Raw genomic sequence first — 22,275 nt, forward strand, 5'->3', positions numbered from 1 at the left:
ATATGTAACGTTATTTATTAAATAAAGGATTTTAAACTTCTGCTTACAAAATTAAATCCAGTCTAAGTAATAAAATGCAGATACATTGATGTTTAAATCAAGAATAGAGATGCAATTGCTTTCTGGCGGTTTCCCAGCTGAAAGCAAAGAAACCTGGCAGTGTAACGCTCTCATCTCTAAAATGCCAGTTGATGTTTAGGAAAAATGAGATGCACATCAAACTAAATCGATAAGTGACCTGTATTCCATGCGCGCGCGCGTCATCCTCTGCAGAACGGAGCGTCGTCGTTTATTCAAGCGTGATGAGAGGAAAACACTTCACAGCATCCGCGAGCAGAAGAGCACAGCGTCTCGGTTTGGGAGGCATTAAATAGTGAGTATGATTGTGCATTAAATTGATTAACTCGTTTATGTAGTTGTTTACTTTGTTATGGTGTTTGTGTAGTTAAGGGCGTCTCATGTAAATTAGAATCTCTGCACCTCCTTTGGAGAAGAACACGCAGGAAACGTGGTAGCTTGTAAGAACAAATTAGAACCGAATTAAATGTTACATTATATTAATGTAAACGGAAATACTGAACTAAAATATATAGAAGGATAAGAGATTTTTACCAACAGCTGCAGCCTAACCTAGTTAAACAGATTTTAAACTGGCCTTTATATCTTTTTTCTTTATTTTTTCCCAGCAGGGAAATTTGAGCATTAAAGATTTTATCATTATTTTATTAATTTATGTAGTTGCTTTGGTTCTGTTTTCACAAGTTGCACATTTTTTAAAACTACAAACTGATTGCACGTAAAAAGCCATAATTCAAAACTTTCTTCCATAAGGGCTGTAAGGGTTCCCTTACTAAAATTAACCATGAGAGTGGTTATATAACCTATTATAAGAGTGTAGTAACCTTTTGTGTGTGTGTGCATTGATTACGATTTGTATAAGCACAGTTTTACCACAAATACCATGGTTAAACTATGGTTAGTGTAGCAAAATCATGACTAATTTGTGGTTACCATGATGATTTAGCTATAGAAACCATGTTTTTAGTTTAATTGAGATAAAACCATGGTTATTTTTTTCATAAGGGTTGGTTTAATCACCACAGTACAACAGGATTATCTTTTCAGTATGGTAAATGTAAAGCTCAGTTCAGTATGCATGATAAATGTCAAATATAGGCGTGCTAAATGTACAGTTGTTACACTAAGAGTCCATTTACTGTACCTAACTGAACTGACATAAAATCCATAGTTTCCATAATCCTGTCTTTCCAATGTCAATTAAAATGTTTGATCAATGAACACATGACAATGAAAATTCAACAACTTGTGAAAATAGCATCAAAGTCAGAAAAAAAAGAGTTTGCTTGAAAAAATATTATTTATTTGTGTATTAAGGTTTAATATTTTATCAAATATATTCTTAAAGTTTGTTGTTTTTTTTCTACACAGATGTGTCACTTCCACACCTAGGACGCCACTAAATCAGATTGTGACTACTAGATCCTTCAACTATCATTGGTTTCATGGAATCCCGACCTGCTTTCCTTCATCCCCCTGGAAATAATGAGCCCGAGACATGCTGGGAATCTGAGTCCCAGCACAGAAAGGGAAACCACTCTCCTGGAACCAGGACAAGACTTGGAGAGAATCATGGGATTGAAGTACAAGCTAAAGAGCAGGAGGAGAGATCCACCTCCAGGGAATCCGCCGGCCATGTGAAAACACTAAAACACAATGCATTAGCCACCACTGCCATTCCAGCCACAGAACTGCTCCCTGCATCCACAGCTGCATCAAAAATACCCACCATGCACTCAACGACAACCAAGCAGGTCACTGCGGGAATAGTCAGTGCAACTGCTACGACTAAAACGGCATCTAAACAACCAACCAAAACAACTGCACCTGGAGTCGAGGTCTTAAGTTTATCCAGCCAAACTGGACCCAGTGGGACAAAATTGAGATCCCCAAATGCGAGCCATGAGAAAAAGCTACAAGCAAGTGCGAAAATATTTCCCAAAAACATGCAAAAAACTGCCTCGGCATCTCATATCATGGGCTCCACAGACTCCCCACAAAAGACGCTTCAAAAAACATCGTCTGCTTCCCAGATTTCCTCAACTGACTCTCTCAAGAGTCTCAACCGGACTCTCTCACACATTCCTAGAGCTACGTCCAGCCCCAAACTTAAACCGCCCCATCCTGCATCTCTCAAGGTGGATAAAACTGAGCGGAATAGAAGAGTCACGAGCAAAGAGAGACTGCTGTCGATGACTTCTCCAAAAGATAAAATGATTGACAAGTTGGTGGAGAGCAACCTGCAACTGGGGACGAATGCAGCAATGGGGGAGAGTCCTCAGGGGCAAGAGGAGCAAGAGATAAAGAGCGGGAACGAGAGAGAAGTAGAGATGCTAAGAGACAAAATAAAAGACACTGTCCTTCAGGGACACAATCTTGGAGGAAGTGGCGTCATCTCGAGCGTCTCGAAAGGTTGCAAAGAAACATCCTCGCTGTCATTGTATCATGCCGAAAAGCTGAAAGAGCCAGAAGACAAGACTGACGCATATGTCACGACCCAAGAGAGACACGCAGGAAAGAGTCAGAGGCTCTGGGAAAAGAAGGGAAGGGAGGAAGCAGAGAGCGAGGAGAGGAGGAACACAGTAGAGAGAAAGGGGGAGGCTGAGATCAAGAATGTCAAAATGGTGACTGAGGTCAAGAAGGATACTGTAATGAATGAAAAGAATAAGATTCCGACACCCAAGAACTTGAAGGATGCAGCGACAATGACAGTTGAAGGTTTCCCAGTGACTGAGATGAAGGATGCAGCACTGCAGGCGGATCTACAACTGGTGTACGTTGACGTCGATGTCCAGGCAAATGTGGAGGTCTGCAGTAGATCCACAGACACAAGCCCAGTCCACAATGTTCAACCCTATCAGTTGAACCCTGAGATTGACCTCAACTCTAAAGCTGGCCTGCAAAATGAGCTCAACCCAGACAGCAACTCAAACTCTGATTGGTTGCCAAATGTAACCTTGCCGGACCCCAAACCAACAGGAGCCAAACCTAGATTTCTGGGTCCACCCCCTTACAAGTCTCCAAATATCCAGAAAACTCTTCAACACATCTGTCAAATAGAGATTGAACTTCATAGCCAGTCCCTGCAAGCTCTCGGTTCAGTTCCCCCCCAAGTAACCATCAGTGAATTTGACTCAACTTGTCAAGTGTTGCCCGGGGTGGCGGAGAAGACCTCTGGGGACTCTGCGAGAACAGCAGGGGTGGAAGGAGAAAAGGAGGAGAGCGGTGCACCTCAGGAGATCGTCTGGGATGAGCAGGGAATGACATGGGAAGTCTATGGAGCGTCGCTGGATATGGAGTCGTTGGGATTTGCCATCCAGAACCACCTGCAGTGTAAGATCCGTGAACATGAGCGGCGCATCGGCACGCTCCGGAAGTCCATATGCCTCTCCGAACAATCGCCTGTAAAGGGCAGCACAGGAAAGAAGAAGAGGAATGTTTTTAGGTCGCTGTTTGCTGGCTGCAACTGCTGCTCAAAACCACGACCCAAAGAGGAAGCAGAAAAGTGACTCATTGTTATGTAAATGTATTTCGTAGATGGTGCTACACTGGAGAATGTATAGCAGATCTAAAAATGTCTAAAAATATTTAGCCTACTGTTGCTTCATGTAGGTTTTAAACCAGGGGTCACCAGACTCCGTCCTGGAGGGCCGGTGTCCTGCAGAGTTTAGCTCCAACCCTAATCAAACACACCTGAACCAGCTAATCAAGGTCTTACTAGGCATACTAGAAACTTCCAGGAACTAAACTCTGCTGGACACCTGCCCTCCAGGACCAAGTTTGGTTACCCCAGCTGATTAAAACCATGTTCCGAAGTTGAAGGTTATGAAGTGATTTCTTGCCTATGGTCTTGTCTCAAATGGCGAGCTTGATGTGAACTTACGGTCTCATGGCCTATGCTTGTCCTTGACTATGAAGGGCATGAGACTAGAGTGTCCACTGTAGAGAGGTGCCACATTTGGCCATACTGGTACAGACTACTACCCAACTGTCAACCTTTCAGGTTTTGGAAGTCTGGAAGGTTCTTAAATGCCTCTTAAAGGGGTAGTTCACTCAAAAATTAACATTCTATCATCATTTACTCATGTTGTTCCAATCCTTGTGTGACTTTCTTTCTTCTATTGACCCCCTAAAGAAGAATGTTTTGAAGAACATTGGGTACCAAACAACTTTGGACTCCATTGACTTCTACTGCATGCTCAAAATGACCCTGAGACATTTCTTAAAATAAACTGAGTTTTGGACGTATATGATTGCATTGAACTATCCCTTTAAGGCTCATTTCCTCCCCCATCACACACCAACTTGTCGACATTGTTTTAGCATTGATTAGCATGTTCACACTGTTGAAATGCAGAGTGGAAATTGCAGTTGTTTCCCAATTTTTTAAGTCCAACATCCAACTTTTGGGAATGTTGGTATTCGTTGAGGCCATGTGAACTAGCTTAGTTAATGTGTTCACTTAAACATTAATCTACAAGTGAATTGTTCATGTAACTTTATCGAAAGTTCAAGGCCTTTTTTTTATTTTTGTACAGGCAAAAATTGTCTACTGTCTTCACTCTTAGTATTAACTTGTGTAAAACTGAATCTCACTCTATTTAGGTTAACATTTCACAAATGAAGTTTTGTATCACTTTTCTTTAAAAAAAAAATAAGAAGAAACTTTTGTCTGAGAACTGGTTTGACAACAGTTTCTGTATTGCACTGTTTTTAGGAACCTTGTAGGTTTTCCCAGAACAGTTAATGAATTTCTAAATGTGAGCATTGATCATGTTCAGTCACTGTGGTCACTCGCTTGCACACCTGAGAAACTTCAAGCACTGGTAGCTGTTTTTAATGCTGGTAAATGTTAATCCCATTGAAAATTATTGACTTTTAGTTACTTTATCACTGCAAAAATGCTGTCAGTGCGAGCGTCCGTTAGGTACATAATGCTGGGCTGATAATCACTGTAGAGCACTTTAATGGAATAAAATATTGTTTGTGATGTTCTACATTATGTAATTTTTGAACTTTTTTCAAATTGAATTGTTAAAAGTCCTTGTGCATGAGCCTGGTTTTTGTTTTCTGATGTGAGAGCCCTTTTAACTATTATTGAGTCCTTGCACGCTGTATGATTTCATGTTATTTTTACCATGGCATCAGGACTTGACTGAATGAGGTCTTTGTGTTTTTGTGAGAGCTCTAAGTGATGTCTGCTGAATATTTTATCCTTTCTGTGTGAGGGAGCAAGACGTTGATATTGAGTTTACAGAAGCAAGCTTGGACTAAATTTAGGTCTGAATTGAGTCTTGCTGCAAATGTTTCACTCAGGAGCAGTGGTGCAGCACATACAGTTAGCAGGTCCTGTGTTCGGTTGACATTATGGACCCTATGGAGCATCTGCCCTACATAATTCAGTGAGATGAACTGTACAGCAAATCATGGTGTGATGGCTCTCTCTCTCCCATTCTTCTGTTTTGCTCTCTTTACAGTGTTTGTGTGGCAGCACTGTACTGTTGTTCCTCAAACATTCTGGAGAGTGTTTGTTCAAAACCTCCAGCACTAATAGGTATAAGTAAACATGAAACTTCTGCAGTTCAGCAATATTGATGAAGAAATTTATGGTTGAAAAGAGAGTTCATCCAAATGAAAATTTCCTGAGTAAATTGACTCCGGTCATCCAAGATGAAGTTTGTTTCTTCATCAGATTTGGAGAAATGTAGCATTCCATCACTTGCTCACCAATGAATGCTCTGCAGTGAATGGGTGCCGTCAGAATGAGAGTCCAAACAGCTGATAAAAACATTACAGTAATCCACAGTCCAGTCCATCAGTTAACATCTTGAGAAGACAAAAGCTGCGTGTTTGTAAGAAACAAATCCATGAAGATGTTTTAACTTCAAACAATTTGCTTCCGGCTAAAATACGAGTCCATAATAACACTTCCTCCAGTGAAAAAGTCCATGTTGTCACATCAAAGTCCATCCACATATTTGTTTAGAGCTGTTTTGAACTGTTTTTGGTTGTAAACGGTGCTTGCTCTGTTTTTATCAGCTGTTTGGACTCTTATTCTGACGGCACCCATTCACTGCAGAGCATCCATTGGGCTGTTCATTTTCATTCTAGACCCTACAGAAAACAAGACGTGTTGCCACAAGTCCGATCCCTATAGATGTGCTACAGTAAGTGCAGAATTTAATTTACTGCACACAGCTTAAAACATAAGCTTACCTTAACATTTATTTGCTACCAAGCAAGAGCTGCTGTTTCCTTAAAACGTGAATCTCGTTGCAATTTATGTTATGGTCTCCTCAGGAATAAGTTATTTATAGTGTATTAAAACCTCTGTGTTTTGAGTACTTGCTGATCTTTTATTCAGTGCTTCTGCTGTGTTTACAGCAGAAACATGCTGTGATCCATCTGTGTGTGTGTAAGAGGGAGAAAGAGAGGCCAAGCACACACACTGGTAGTGTTAATGTCCCTGATACATGCATTCAACCATATTTGGGACTGTAACATTTTAGTTTAGTTAAAATTGTTCTTTATTTGTGCATGTTTTTTTAATATTCTACCGAGGAATTGTTAATAATAATACTCCTATCGGCGGCTAATGTTCTGAAATGTGTTTTATGTTGGAATCATTTAAAATAATTAAATTGATGGTTAATATCTTAGAAGTATTACAAAATTAGTTATTCTGTTAATTACAAAACAACAGTAATAGTAAAGCAAATCAAATTCAAGTCAGCAAGAGTATGTTGGACGGTGGCGCCAAAAAAAAAGAAAGAAAAAAGCTTAAGCCAAACCCTCACACACCCCCTCATCTGATTGGACGAGCGGAGGGCAAAGACGGACTGTGATTGGATACTGTTGTGTTTTGGAATTTTAATAACCTTCTGTGAATGTTACAGAAATGTAACAAGCGCATAGAATGGGGTTTCGGAAGGGCGGGGCTTAGCAGCTCGAACGCTGTCTCTGATTGGACAGGTAGGATGAGTCGAAATCATATTTTCTTAGCTGTTCATTGTCCTCTCCCTAATTCCCATTCAGCGTTTGTCAGAGTGTCTCTGCCCCTTTATTCCGGTTTTAATTATTAAACCCGTTTCTGTAGCAGCGCTTGGCACCTGATACCTGTTACTTTTCTCAGCGCTGCTCAGGATTGACCAATCACAGCCGTTTGCGTTTATCTGATTACAACTACTCCAAAATAATTTTGTAAACATTGCCGTGGCGTGTTTCCATTACTACCTCAAGTTAGAAGTCTTAGAATTTTAATCGTTTATAGATTTCAGTGTACTAATGTCTTCACTGGCATTAAATATCCTGAGGTCTAACTGCGACTCAAAGGAGTTTTCGGCTTTTGAGCCGCCAAGCGCCCCCTGGAGCAGGACTAGTTTATATGTCACCTGAACAATTGAACTAGTAGCCCACACCTTAACTTTACTGTCACTCCAGCTGGACAGGAGACCGAGTCGGACACTGACAGCTTTGCCAACTAAATGATAAACCTGCTTATTTGCAGCAGGTAAGTTACTGTAAATAGTTTTCATGTGATTTTGCGTTTATAATAAGCATTCAGCGCATCAGGTGAAAACTGGTAACTTACATTAAATGTTCTGACGAATTATTAATACTGGGGGGAAAACAGCTTTATATTATTATTGGAAGTACCTTAACTAGCCTACAATTATTTAGACAGCCAATCTGTTTAAGTAAAACACTTAAAATATACATAAGCCTGTAACTAACTTAAGAGCCATCTGAAATTTTCCTCTAAAATTAGCATTTTTCTCAGGCTCCTATGTTTATGTTCAGTTATTTCACTTGAAAATAATCTGTTAATTGCCATTAAAGTGAAATGACTGAACCTACACATAAGAGCCTGAGAAAAATGCTCATTTTAGAGGAAAATTGCAGATGGCACTTAAGTTAGTTAGAGCCTTTTGTTTCTGATCTCTTCTTATATAAAATATACAATTTATTTATCCAGCTTGTTTGATGTACGTTCTTTTTTTTTTTTTGAGGTGCTTTGTAATTATTTTACTGTTTTCACATAATATGTGACCCTGGACCACGAAACCAATTTTTCAAAATGGACATTTATACATTATCTGAAAGCTGAATTTCCATTGATGTATGGTTTGTTATGATCGGACAATATTGAAAATGAAGTTTTGATATATTATACGGTATATAAATATTCATGAATCAAAACTGCAATACATTTCATTTCAAATCAGCAAAAGAAAAATAATTTTAGCAATAATATATAAAGAAGAAAATCATAAATGTTATATTTATTTAACTGCTGTGTGTAATTGAATCCATGCAACATTAGCATTCATTGCAGAGCGTGTTCTTGTTATGATGCAACATCAATGTCAGAGTCAGTGTCACATGGTCCAGTCATGTCACTTTTAAGGTCTTGTGCTGGCATGTGTTTGTTTGGACATGAAACACATGTCCCTCAAAGGTCAGCAGTGACGCACAGCGCATGCATGTGAACTTGGCCTGAAGAGGTCACTAGGGGTCATTCAGGTCAACATGCACACACTGACTTTAAATGCACAAATTAATGTTTAGTTACCATATGTGACCCTGGACCACGAAACCAGTCATAAGAGTTATACATCTTCTGAAAGCTGAATAATTAAGGTCTCTATTCATGTATGGTTTCATAGGATATTTGCCTGAGATGCAACTATTTGAAAATCTGGAATCTGAGGGTGCAAAAAAATCTAAATATTGAGAAAATCACCTTTAAAGTTGTCCAAATGAAGTTCTTAGCAATGCATATTACTAATCAAAAATGAAGTTTTTATATATTTACGGTAGGAAATTTACAAAATATCTTCATGGAACACAATCTTTGCTAAATATCCTAATGATTTTTGGCATAAAAGAAAAACTTATAATATTGACCCATACAATGTATTGTTGGCTATTGCTACAAATATACCTGTGTTACTGATGACTGCTTTTGTGCTCCATGGGTCACATATATGCATTTTCTTTTTTTGGAGGATGCAGTAGACTGTTCTTCATCAGACGTCCCAAGTTGTGGTCATGGGTTTAGCATGGGTTTACTTATTTACTACATTTAAGTACTGAGTAATATGAATTAACTACATGTACTTACTATATGGTTAGGGATAGGATTAGGGTTTGGTGTAGGGTAATTATGCATAGTTAATTGTTATTATAATAGTAAGTACATGTAACATGTCGGCTTAAACCGTGGTCTCCAACTCAATTCCTGGAGGGCCACAGCTCTGCAGAGTTTAGCTTCAACCAGCTCCAAATCACACCTGCTTGGAAGTTTCTAGTGATCTTGAAGACCTGGATCAGGTGTGTTTGATTAGGGTTGGAGCAAAAGTGTGCAGAGCTGTGGCCCTCCAGGAATTGAGTTGGAGACCAATGCCTTTAAATAAAGTGTTACTGCAAACCCCACTAACTGTAACTTTAATTCTATCCACAGGAGTCCCATCTGAGGATCGTCTCAATGTCCGTCTCAGTCGCCTCACTGTCCCGTCTGCTCCGATGCAGCCTGTCCTCGGTGGGCCGGAGCGCTGGCTGCAGCGTCCGGTGGAACAGCACTCGTCTGGATGCGGACGGAAGCGGACGTCCAGCCACGTGGGATTCCTTCGGGATCTGGGATAACCGGATAGAGGAGCCCATAATGCTGCCGCCCAGCATCCGCTACGGGACCCCCATCCCACAAATCAGCCTGTCCAAGGTGGGCTGCGCCTCCCACATCGGCCGCCGGCGTGACAACGAGGACCGCTTCCAAGTGAGCAAACTCACGCATAACGTACTCTTCTTCGCCCTGTTCGATGGGCACGGAGGACCACAGGCCGCAGACTTCTGTCACAAACACATGGAGCAGCACATCCGGTACAAGTTCAATTAAACATGTTTAACCCTTGTATTGTGCTGAAATTCTGGTTACCTTTTTCCAGGACTATCTGTTCCAAATTGGATTTAATACTAAAAATCACTAATAATGAATTTTAAAAAATACACATTGAAAAGCAAAACGCACACAAAAATGTGGTAAAATGTTTGAATATTAAGATATGTATTTTAATATACATGAACTGTATTTCTCACACATAAAAACGTTTTTTATTGTATTTAACTATTTAAAAAAAATCTAAATGTGAATGTTAAACAGTATTTTAAATATATTTAAAAAATAAATTGAAAACTAAATTAATGCATCTTACACATTAAAAAATAAACATAAGAACTATTTAAAACGTTCAAAATGTGAATATTATAAAATATATATATTTTGCATTTTTTTTATTAACATTAAAACTATATTAAATAAAAAATCTGATAAAAACAGTAAACCTTTAACGGTAATACTTATCACACATTACATGAAATGAGAAAATAAACATCACGTTTTTAACACTATTTAACAAATATTTTTAAACATTATAAAATGTGAACATTACAAACACTATTTTAAATATAAAAAAAAATTAAATTATAGCTAAATTAAATTAGAAATCTGGTAAAAACATAATATACATATTCTCACACATAAAAAAACTCAGTAGAATTTTTTTTACCGTTTTTAACAACTATTTAAAAAAATGTAAATATCATAAACAGTATTTAAAAAAATGTAATGAAATAAATCAGGTAAAAACGGTACAGTTTTAACATTAATACTTGTCATGCATTACAAAAATGAGAATATATTTTTTAAAACTGTATTTAACAACTATTTAAACAAATGACAAAATATGAATATTATAAACAGTATTACATTATAAACAGTTTTTCTTCAACAATTTGTGTGTACTTTCCTGAAGCTCAAACATTAGAGCATGGTGCTAGCAACAGCTCATGGGTTCGATTTCCAGGACAATTTCATGCATAAAGTGATAAAAATGCCTTCAAAACAGCGTACTTTTCATTTCACCCTAAATGAGAAATGGTGAAGAAAAACATCAGGTTAAGCAGTATTTCCAACATTGAAAAAAATGCATTACAGGTCAAACTGACCCAGGATCTAATGTAAGGGGTAAACATACATCATTGTAAATGAAATGACGAGGATTTTGTGTTTTGTAGGGATTGTTTGGAGGTGGAAACAGATTTACAAGCAGTTTTGTCTAAAGCGTTCCTGCAAGTGGATGCAGCTTTGGCTGCGGAGCTGCAGATGTATGGCAACGGTATGAAAAATTCTCGTTTACCTTTATGCATTTGACAAACGCTTTTATCCAAAGCATTGCATTAAAGTACGTGTACAGGGTTCCCACGGGTCATGGAATCTCTGGAATATCATTTTAAAAGCTCTATTCCAGACATTGAAAGTCAGGGAAAATAATATATTTAATTTTTTGTCCAAGTCATGAAATATCAGGGATTTTTGTTTGTCGCTTTAAATTTTTATTCCATATTTTTTTTTTTTTTTTAAGCCTTGTTTCAAGCATTTTGCCTATTGTTATGGTTAGGTGGCTATTTTTCAGCGCCATATGTGACTCTGGAGCACAAAAGCCGTCATAAGTAACATAAGTATATTTGTAGCAATAGCCAACAATACATTGTATGGGTCAAAATTATTAATTTTTCTTTTATGCCAAAAATCATTAGGATATTAAGTAAAGATCATGTTCCATGAAGATATTTAGTAAATTTCCTTCTGTAAATATATCAAAACTTCATTTTTGATTAGTAATATGCATTGCTAAGAACTTCATTTGGACATGTGAATCAAATAAAAAAACTGAATGATGACAAACAGAAAATCCTTCAGAGCGTTTAACCCCTGAAAGCATAAAAACCATAAATTAATTTCTGTAGAAATAGTACAGAAAAATATCAAAGTGCATTTAATGGAGAATAGCAAAAAAAAAGTAGTGTGTCTAACTTAGTTTTGTACTAAAAACGTCTGTGAACAAGTAAATAAAGCTTGCAAATGGATGGATTTCAAATACTGTCTGTGGCTGGTTTTTCTGTTAATTATAGATCATGTAAATTCAGCTTTTTAGTCAGTGAAAGTCAGGGAATTTGGCTTAGAGTGGAAACCCTGCGTCTATCACACTTCAGTAAAGTGTGTTTATGCATGTGGTCCAGCCTCCCTCATGATGGTGGGCACGACGGCGACGGTGGCACTGTTACGAGACGGGATCGAGCTGGTTGTCGGCAGCGTCGGAGACAGTCGAGCTCTGCTGTGCAGGAAAGGAAAAGTGCGTAAACTCACCGATGACCACACGCCAGAGAGGAAAGATGAGAAACACAGGTACACACACACACACCAGCGCTCCAGGAATAACACGTTCTGGTATGTGTCGTGATATAAGAGCGCTCTCTTATGTGCTATTAATAAAAGCAAAGACCTGCAACTCACATTACAGCTCACGTCCATAAGAAACCTGCATGCAGTGTTACCCAAGCATTCGTTTGCCTATGATTCAAGATTTTTATTGGTCACATACACAATTATACAGAGTATAACCAGCAGTGAAATGTATGTGGTTATGTGCAGAACAATTTCTGTGTATCACTTAAATAAAAGTACTGTTTTAGGTTACTGTTTGGACACAATGTTGCAATATCTCGGAATAGCCTGTAAATGCCAATAGTTGAACAGTACAAATGATTTGGACACTTAAGGGACACTTAAGTTAATACAAAATCTTGAAATCAAGTGACATTTATTGTGAAGAAAAACATGTTACCATCAACACATTTAAAGTTTCTAAATATAGTATTAAAGAAACCAAGACAGTATTGTGTTTGTGGTATTAGTTGTATACTATTATAGTTTTGATTAATATTTTAATATTTTCACTCTAGTAATTTTGTTGTTTTTAATGTTAAATATGCCTATAAATTCATTTTAGTTAATTTAGTACATCAAGTTAAACTAAATAAAATTGATAAATAAAATGTTGCCTTGTCAACTAGGCGAAAATATTTTTTTTTTTCATAGATTTTATTTTTATTCCAGTTAACATTTATTTTAAGTAACAAAAATGTTTTTTTTAATGGTTTTGGTTTTAGTTAACTATAATAACTCATATATATATATATATATTTTTTTTTTTTTTTTTTGGAATAACAAAAATGTTTTTTAATGATTTTAATCAGAAATGTTTCTTGAGCAGTAAATCAGTATATTATTATGATTTCTGAAGGATCATGTGACACTGAAGACTGGAGTAATGATGCTGAAAATGCAGCTTTGATCATAGAAATAAATTACGTTTTACAATATATTCACATAGAAAACAGATATATTGCACTGCAATAATATTTCTCAATATTACTGATTTTACTGTATTTTCTTTTTCAAATAAATGCAGCCTACACAATATATAAGTAATATCTGTGTGTGTAGAATTCGTCAGAGTGGTGGGTTTGTGACCTGGAATAGCGTCGGTCAGGCAAACGTTAACGGCCGGTTGGCAATGACTCGCAGTATCGGAGACTTCGACCTGAAGAAGAGCGGCGTGAGCGCAGAACCAGAGACCACTCGAACTCTAGTATGCACTGATCACATTATAGTCAACTGCATTATTTCAAAATAAAAGTCTGGCTTTTAAATTGTGCTTTATTTCATTTGGTGCAATTTCAAATGTTTTATTAGAGTTTAAAGGGATAGTTCACCCAAAAATGAAATTTCTGTCATTAATTACTCACTCTCATGTCGTTCCAAACCCCGTACGACCTTTGTTCATCTTCGGAACACAAATTAAGATGTTTTTGATGAAATTACGGTGGAACCACTGACGTCACATGGATTATTTGAACAATCTCCTTGCTACATTTCTGAGCCTTGATTGCGGTAATTACATTGCTGTCTATGGAGGGTCAGAGAGCTCTCAGAATTAATCAAAAGTCCCTTCATTTGTGTTCCGAAGATGAACGAAGGTCTTACAGGCTTGGAACGACATGAGGGTGAGTAATTAATGACAGAATTTTCATATTTGGGTGAACTGTCCCTTTAAGTGACATGAAACATAAAATGGAGCTAAATTCCATGCGCAAACTTGTCAAATCTGCTCTCATTGTTCTCTCACGACTGTAGTTGCAGCACGCCCACGACTCTTTCCTGGTTCTCACCACCGACGGCATCAACTTCATCATGACCAACCAGGAGATATGTGACGTCATCAACCAGTGCCACGACCCCACTGAGGCGGCAAACGTCATTGCTGAGCAGGTTTAGAAACTTAAATCTTATAATCTAACAAAGTAAAAATTGCATACTGAAGTTATTGTGCCCATTATTTGAATGAGGTATAACTTTGTTGTAGGGCTGTCAAAAAACTAAATTAGAATTTTGTACTTAAATATTATCAACATTCGAATTATATTCCAATTTAAAGGGCATAAAAATAAGTTAGGGGCAAAAAAGCTTTTGGCATCTCTCCTGAGGCCATAAGAGAGCGCATCGAGTAAAATATTACTAATGCACGTTTATTCAAAGTACACGACTATCTTTGGAAAAAGTGCATAATGTTTATAAACCAAATATAATTAAGTTGCATAAACAATTACAAAACAAAACAGCATCATGTATGTGTGTATGTATGTATAGTTTAATACAAAGGACCAAAAAATCAATCACAAAGAGTATTTTTTTAATTTAAAAACATGAAGTGGGATGGGGAAAAACCGCCATAAACTCTCAAGAAATGTTTTTTTTTATGTTGAACTTGCATTATTTCGTAATTACGAGACACGAGTGCAACAGTGATTGATGTCCCTATGCTATAAATATGCATTCTGTGTGAAAGGCTTGATTTCAGTTTTGCTGTAGATATTCTCCACATTAATTTTCTTTTTTTCTGCAATATTTTGAATGAGTAGTGCCACATCTAGTGGGTTTAACTGGATAGGCTAACAAAAGCATTAAAATGCAATGACACCTACATCATCATCGCATCTCATGTGACACTGATAAAGCTGCCTGACGCACATCTAAATGTTTTTGCATTCGAATGTAGATTTTTATTTTGAATTCGACAAAATTTTAATTTGACAGTCCTACTTTGTTGCACAACGGTGTAAGATTCCTCTTTGTAAAGTCTGAGTTTGTGTTGTTCAGGCTCTGCAGTACGGCTCGGAGGACAACAGCACAATCATTGTCGTCCCGTTTGGAGCCTGGGGAAAACACCAGAACGCCAAATACACATATGACATGAGCCGAAACTTCGCCTCCATCGGCCGCTGGTCCTAACAGTGGTCAAAGATCATCTCAATATGAGAAAAACACTCCCAATTAACAACCACACCACCACTATCCTGTGTTCTCATTGTAAACAAAAGTCCACCGTACTAACTCCAGACTGAGAATCATGAAAACAACTGTTCTTCTGCAACTTTACATCCTAAAAGAGAGTAAAGGTGGTGGATTATTATTTCATGTTAGGGAACACTCATTGCGTGTAATTATGTCATTATCTCACAAAACATCAGAAGAATGAATTCTGTGCAGATTATGTCAACACTGAATAAGGTCCATCAAACAAAAGTGAAGCCCTATGAAACAGATCAGTGATTATATCAGATTCATTTTCTTTCCAATAAAAATCTAGAGCAAATGGGTCTTTATAACTTTTATTTATTGGCTGAAACTGTATATATTAGTATGCTAGAATTTAATATAAAAGTAATGTGTGAAATATTCATTAGGATATTAAGTAAAGATCATGTTCCATGAAGATATTTAGTAAATTTCTTACCGTAAATATATCAAAACTTAATTTTTGATTAATATGCATTGCTAAGAACTTCATTTGAACAACTTTAAAGGTGATTTTCTCAATATTTTGATTTTTTTGCACCCTCAGATTCCAGATTTTCAAATAGTTGCATCTCAGCCAAATATTGTCCGATCCTAACAAACCATACACCAATGGAAAGATTATTTATTTTAGATGATGTATTAATCTCAATTTGGAAAAATTGACCCTTATGACTGGTTTTGTGCTCCAAGGTCACATATGTGTTTCAATACAAAGTGACATCGCCAACTACTGGCCTGGCATAATACAGTGTTTTTAGTCATTTTAGTGGATCCGTGTGAACTGGGATCATTTTGACAATATTGTTCTCTGTACGCAAAAGTTTTCCGTTTTTAATACAAATGTCCTGTAAATGTGTTTGTGTCATGTTGACATGCATGTCGTAATACATACAGCAGCTCTCGGTCAATATACATGTCTAGAGGAACCACAGACAGAATTCACCTGTTCAGAGTCTTCTGCAGTTCTCTACTTTTATAAATGTGTTTTGCTAAGAAATGTTCATATTTATTTCAGTGCTAAGCTGTGCTGTGAAATCTGTGCTCTTGATTGCATCACTGGAATCACAAAGTCAGTCTTGTGTCTTTGTCTGGTTGAGCTGGTGATTCTTTCTTGGTCACATGATTGACAAATCAACTCAAGTGGGAAATATTAAAAACATTTGGTTTAGTTTATTTAGTTGGTGTACAGTACTGGTTTAGAGAGATTAGCTTGTAAACTCTGTCAGTGTAGTATTAATATCTTCTACACTGCTGAGGGTATCACATGTCAGTTATGAAATATGAGTGTGTGAAATAAAAACTGTTATAAGACATGGTGGAGCTACTTTCTCCAACTGAAAAATGTTTCAGGTTTGTAGCTAACATCGCTGACCTTGATTAACTTTAATATAATGCATGAACATGAATCTGTACCTCTTTAGAACAAGTGCTGGACCCATTTTAGCACACTAGACACTGGTTTTAATTATGTTGCATATGTTCTGAGCAACACTTAAAAACTAATTTTCTCTTTTGTAGAACAAATGTCCCAGACGTTGCATCATAACGCACATAAGCACTGGATGCTTTTTGGATAAAAGACAAAATGTGGATCTAAATTGGAGGCGAGTTATGGCATTTTGATACAAGATTACAAAGATGATCATTTATTTCTTTCTTTAGAATTACAAGCAATGATAATTAAGATCAGAAATGTGTGTTTAAAAAGTAAAGAAGGCCATTTGTAATTTGAACGTGCACGGCTTCCAGTGTCATTCGCTTCCTGTTATTATATCTGAGTGAAAAACTGTGCATTATGCCACTTGATATTGCAAACTGGTTTGTAAAATCCATTTTAAATCTTTAACCAGACTAGCAGAGACAGACAGGCACAGACAGAGGAGAAACGTATTGCTGTAATGTGAGTTTGTTATGGTTCAACAGAGGCCCGCAGTAATCACGGTCCTTTAACTTTGGAGAGTAAGGTGAACTATGGCTTGATCTGTAGATGGTAAACACATACCACATGTCTTGTGAGTTGGTGGCTAAAAATACATGAGAACAGCATGAGGCTCCTTTACTGAGATTACATGCATGTATGTTCTGCCATTGTGTTCTCAGACTTTTATCTGAATATAATGTCCAGTGTTCATCTGCTTCTCCCATTTGCTCTTTTTACACAAATACAAGAATAATTTCTCAAATATTTATTACAATATAAACTGATAAAATTGACATTCACTTCAATGGTACGATATGAGTTGGGTGCTTTCAACTTCCTGTCACCAACTGAACTGCGTTGTTAAACTATTTCAAATATAGTGAATTGCCTTCAATCGGATCGCGAATCATTTGATTCAGATGGGGACTCCAAAGTACTTAACGCAAATCATTTGATTCAGATTAGACTTTAGGGGTGGGTTCACGAATCATTTTGCAAATTGAAAGATTCGTGATGCACGCTCCGGAGTCCCAAACTAAAATGATGGTTTGCGAATCCTTATTCAGATCGGGACTTCGGAGCGCAGATCGTGAATCATTTGATTTAGATTGGAACTTCGGAGCTGGTTTGAGAATCTTTTGATTCAGATCGGAACTTCGGAGCTGGTTCGCAAATCATTTTGCAAATTGAAAGATTTGTGATGCACGCTCCGAAATCCCGATCTGAAATGATGGTTCTTAAATAATTTGATTTATACCAGAACTTTGGAGTGAGTTGGCGAATCTTTATCAGATCGGAACTTCAGACAGGTTTCGCGCGAATCATTTTGCAAATTGAAAGATTCGTGATAAGTAGGCCTAGCTACTCCAAAGTCCCACCCTGCGTCCCAATGTGCATACTATCCACCCTATCTGCCCTAAATAGTTTTGAAAATGACTAATATCACATAGAATTTAGAATGGATAGTATGCACTTTGGGAAATGGTTTGTGAATCATTATTCGGATCAGGACTTTGGAGTGCGGATCGCGAGTCATTTTCAGATCGGAACTTCGGAGCATGTTCGTGAATCACAGATCGGGACTTTGAACGCGCATCGTGAATCTATTTTTGTTTGTTTGTTTGTTTCTTTCTTTCTTTCATTCTTTCTTTCATTAAACAGTAAAACTGGGGCAGTTGTGGCCTAATGGATAGAGAGTCGGACTTGTAAACCTAAGGTCACGGGTTCAAGTCTCCGTACCGGCAGGAATTGTTCTCCGGGTGTGTGTAGTGTGGGTGTGTGTTCACTGCTGTGTGTGTGTGCGCACTTGGATGGGTTAAATGCAGAGCACAAATTCTGAGTATGGGTCACCATACCACACTTCACTTTAAAATATCAAACTCTTAAGATAGCCTACTGCAGTTATAAAAACGAAATAAAACAGAGAAAAAAGAAAGTAGCTTATATACAGATACAAATCACTTAAGAAAATTATTTTTCATATTGTTTTTGGTATTATTTTAATGTGGTTTTAAATGATTTCGTTTAGAAGCACTGGTCTTCATGAGCAAGCAGGATTTGTGGATCACTGCAGCCATCTACTGGTCATCTCGGTCAATTAGGTTTAAATAGCCTACCATAAAAATAAATAATAAAATTAAAAAAGCAAAAATGACTAAAAACAAAAATGACTAAAAAAATAAATGCACAAATCTCAATTACTTTATATCGTGTTATTATATTTCTTATTTAATTTCAATAAATAAGTGAGCTCAAAATGTTATTTATACATTGTTCATGTAATGTTTTCTGAAGCATTTTAGTTGGATGTTCGACTAACATTAATCGTTGCTACTAGTTTCAGTTCAGAGAACATTCAAAAATAACATTCACATAATGTTTGCAAAAGCATGAAATGGAACATTGCCTTAATATCCTCTCTAACATTCACATTAGAAAAAAAGGGGTTTAAAACATTTGAAAACTGGACGTTTTAAACATTCAGAAACTAAGTAGTCAAATGCATCAAGTTTTTAAGTAATGTCGTTATAAATGGTGTATTCAGGCAAGTCAGAAGGGAACACTGCTCGAGTGCACGTTCTCAGTTATAAACGGAGCTAGTGAACCAAATATGAATCGACTGCAATGCATCTGTTAATTAGACGCGCCACCTGAGCCCGACTAAATAAGGCATTAATTGGAACACCTGCAAAAATTGTAGTGTGTTTTCAAAAATATCTATATCAGCGAGATCGAGAGTTCAATGCTCTACACACTCCGAGGTTGTAGGTGGCGGTATGCACGCTTTACAAGTGTTTGTAAACCGCTCTTATCCTAAAAGAAGGAGATTCCCAGTCTTCCGATCCTTAAAACTCGCGGAGAGTCGCGTCGCTGCGCTTGTTTACGCGTCCATACATTTCCAGCGATTATGTAAATGAGGCGCAGCGACTGTAAACTGACTGGTGAGACTAGAACATTGTTCACTCGCGATGACTGGAAGATCGTGGACCCCGGAGGCAGAGGAGACTCTGATCGAGCTCTGGCAGGAGTCTGCATGTCTGTACGACATTTCTTCCCCCGATTACCACAACCGAGAGGAGAAGGACAAGCGATGGAGGGAGGTCTCCGATGCGCTGCAGATGCCTAGTGAGTTTGATCTTCTGTAAATATGATCGAGTGCGAGTGGAAACCTTTATTTACCGCAACCTTCCACATGAAAGCCATGCTACTGATCTGTTAAATGAGTGCTTGTATGCACGAATTTATGTGCAAACTAAATAACGATCTTTCTTAACCTAATGGCAGTAGTAAGTAAAAACCTGTTACCCTGTACCACAAAAGCAGTCATAAGTAGCACGTGTATATTTGTAGCAATGGCCAACAATGCACTGCATGGGTTAAAATTGTTCTCTTATGCCATACATCATTAGGATATTAAGCAGGGGTGTAGTCTAGTGTTTTGTAGTGGGTATACTCTGAATTTTCCCTCATACTTACCGTCCCAAAGCGACACCACATAAACACCACCACACTTATTAATTCATACAATATGCATCTAGCAGAGTATTCTGAACGACTGCTTCTCCACATGTCAATTTATTATAAGCAACAGAAGACTTTAACAGCCATTGACATTTACAGCTGCATTTCTTCTGTTTAGTGTTCATCATTTAACTCAGCCAGTTACATTTATGTTAAGAATATGGTGCCTGGAGCACAGGTTTTTATTGCACATTTAAGAGCGCCTGTTTTTAAATTCCCTAGCCTGATTTTAAGCAACCACAGGATACATCTTTCAGCTCCCCTCATTTACTTTTGTTTTCAGTCAGATATATTTACAAATAATTGCATACTTTTCCTTTATGCTGCCAAGCAAAGCTAACATATTTGATCATGATGAGGTCCGGTAATGACTATCTGATGTGGTCTGTCACTGCTCGCATGCAAATCCTTGACCTTTCCTAGTGGGTATACGGCGTATACCTGCGTATCACAGACTACACCACTGATATTAAGTAAAGATCATGTTCTATTCAGATATTTTGTAAATTATCTACCGTAAATATCAAAACTTAATTTTTGATTAGTAATATGCATTGCTGAGATCTTTATTTGGACAACTTTCAAGGTGATTTTCTCAATATTTTGAATTTTTTTTTTTTTTTTTTTTTTTGCACCCTCAGATTCCAGATTTTCAAATAATTGTATCTCGGCCAAATATGGTCCTATCCTAACAAACATGAGTGGAGATCTTATTTATTCAGCTTTCAGATGATGCATAAATCTCAATTTGGCACTTATGACTGGTTTTGTGGTCCAGGGTCACATATATCAAAGATTTACCCAAGATATGATTGATTTTATTGGGGAAGGAGCTAAGAAATACTGCTACTGCAAAATCTACAATGTGAAATGGGCTCAAAATCGAATTAATTCATTAGACCAGGCATCCTCAAATCTGGCCCATTCCTGCAGAGTTTAGCTCTAACACTGATCAAACACACCTGAGCTGCTAATCAGAGTCTCCAAGATCATTAGAGAATCACAGGTAGGTGCGTTTGATCAGGGTTGGAGATAAACTCTGCAGCAGATTGGACCTCCAGGGAAAGATTTGAGGAACCCTGCGTTAGACTGTACAGTATTATACAACAACCTGTATGCATTTCGTAATAATAATTTGCTAGGGCTGCCAAAGTTGATTGCTTGGCTAGAGTGAGATTTTGAAGCCATGGGTGAAGTCAGTGACACATCCCTATTTGATGATCCAACAGGTTTTCATTTTATTGGGTTTCAAGACGTTTTTAATTTGCCCTTCCACAAATGAAGGGCTTAAAAGGTCTTAAACCAGAGCAGCAAGCCTTAAATTCACACTGCCAAAAAAATAAAAAATTCCGAGATATCTGCATCCTTAAATGAAGATTTACTTGAGATGCAAATTTGACATGAATTCTTGTTTTCTGAGCAATTATGTGAGTTTATGCATAAAACAAGAACAAATGATTTTTTTCCCCGATTGGAATGAAGTTCACTTTTTTTAAATCAAATTTTTAATTTCTCTCTTATTTTTCTTCAAGTAGATGTATTTTGAGTTCATTTGCACTGGAAAGCAAGACAAATACTGAAGGCGAACCAGTTTTTTTGCATTATATTGTAATGAGTTTTTATATTTTAGTGGTTGGGAGCAAATGTATTTAAGGTTTTTTCTGTAAACTGAATTGATTTATTGGAAATTCTATTTTCAAACTTTGTGGTGATGCTAATAAAAGACTTGCATTGAGAGACCATATTGACATTGTAAAAAATAAAACCCTTGCAGAAACCCTTTTTATTTTCTTAACGCTGATTACCCAAATACTGCAGCCTAATGTTGCTTGAGTATTTTATTTGTATTGTTTTTACAAATAGTAGTCAGTGTTAACTTTACCTACATATACTAGCTAGCTAATATTATCAACCAGTCAGATTTCTTACCAGTTTATTAAAACAAAAGACATTTATTTTTGTATTTACTATATTGTGGTGCAGAAAGGTGTAGTAT

At 37.2% G+C, this 22,275-nt stretch overlaps 3 protein-coding genes across 3 annotated transcripts in view; all 3 read left to right on the top strand.

The window, feature by feature from the left end:
• The first annotated feature begins 315 nt into the window (after positions 1-315).
• On the top strand, positions 316-5,074 carry gprin3a (GPRIN family member 3a). Its single transcript, XM_079401376.1, has 2 exons — positions 316-373; positions 1,450-5,074. Exon 2 carries the CDS (start codon positions 1,524-1,526, stop codon positions 3,585-3,587), a length of 2,064 nt encoding a protein of 687 aa, XP_079257502.1. The 5' UTR covers positions 316-373; positions 1,450-1,523; the 3' UTR covers positions 3,588-5,074.
• Positions 5,075-7,492: 2,418 nt separating this feature from the next.
• On the top strand, positions 7,493-17,466 carry ppm1ka (protein phosphatase, Mg2+/Mn2+ dependent 1Ka). Its single transcript, XM_079400326.1, has 7 exons — positions 7,493-7,588; positions 9,542-9,957; positions 11,152-11,252; positions 12,157-12,322; positions 13,424-13,568; positions 14,114-14,248; positions 15,137-17,466. The coding sequence occupies exons 2-7, from the start codon at positions 9,566-9,568 to the stop codon at positions 15,266-15,268; spliced, it is 1,071 nt and encodes a 356-aa protein (XP_079256452.1). The 5' UTR covers positions 7,493-7,588; positions 9,542-9,565; the 3' UTR covers positions 15,269-17,466.
• A 2,117-nt stretch (positions 17,467-19,583) lies between these two features.
• LOC306859326 (uncharacterized protein) overlaps positions 19,584-22,275 on the top strand; it is a 4,391-nt gene continuing 1,699 nt past the window's right edge. The window contains exon 1 of the mRNA XM_079400327.1: positions 19,584-19,883. Coding sequence (XP_079256453.1) covers positions 19,727-19,883 — 157 coding nt within the window. The 5' untranslated portion in view covers positions 19,584-19,726. The remainder of the gene's footprint in view (positions 19,884-22,275) is intronic.

Source organism: Barbus barbus (assembly GCF_936440315.1).
Source record: "Barbus barbus genome assembly, chromosome: 40".
Classification (NCBI taxonomy): Eukaryota; Metazoa; Chordata; class Actinopteri; order Cypriniformes; family Cyprinidae; genus Barbus; species Barbus barbus.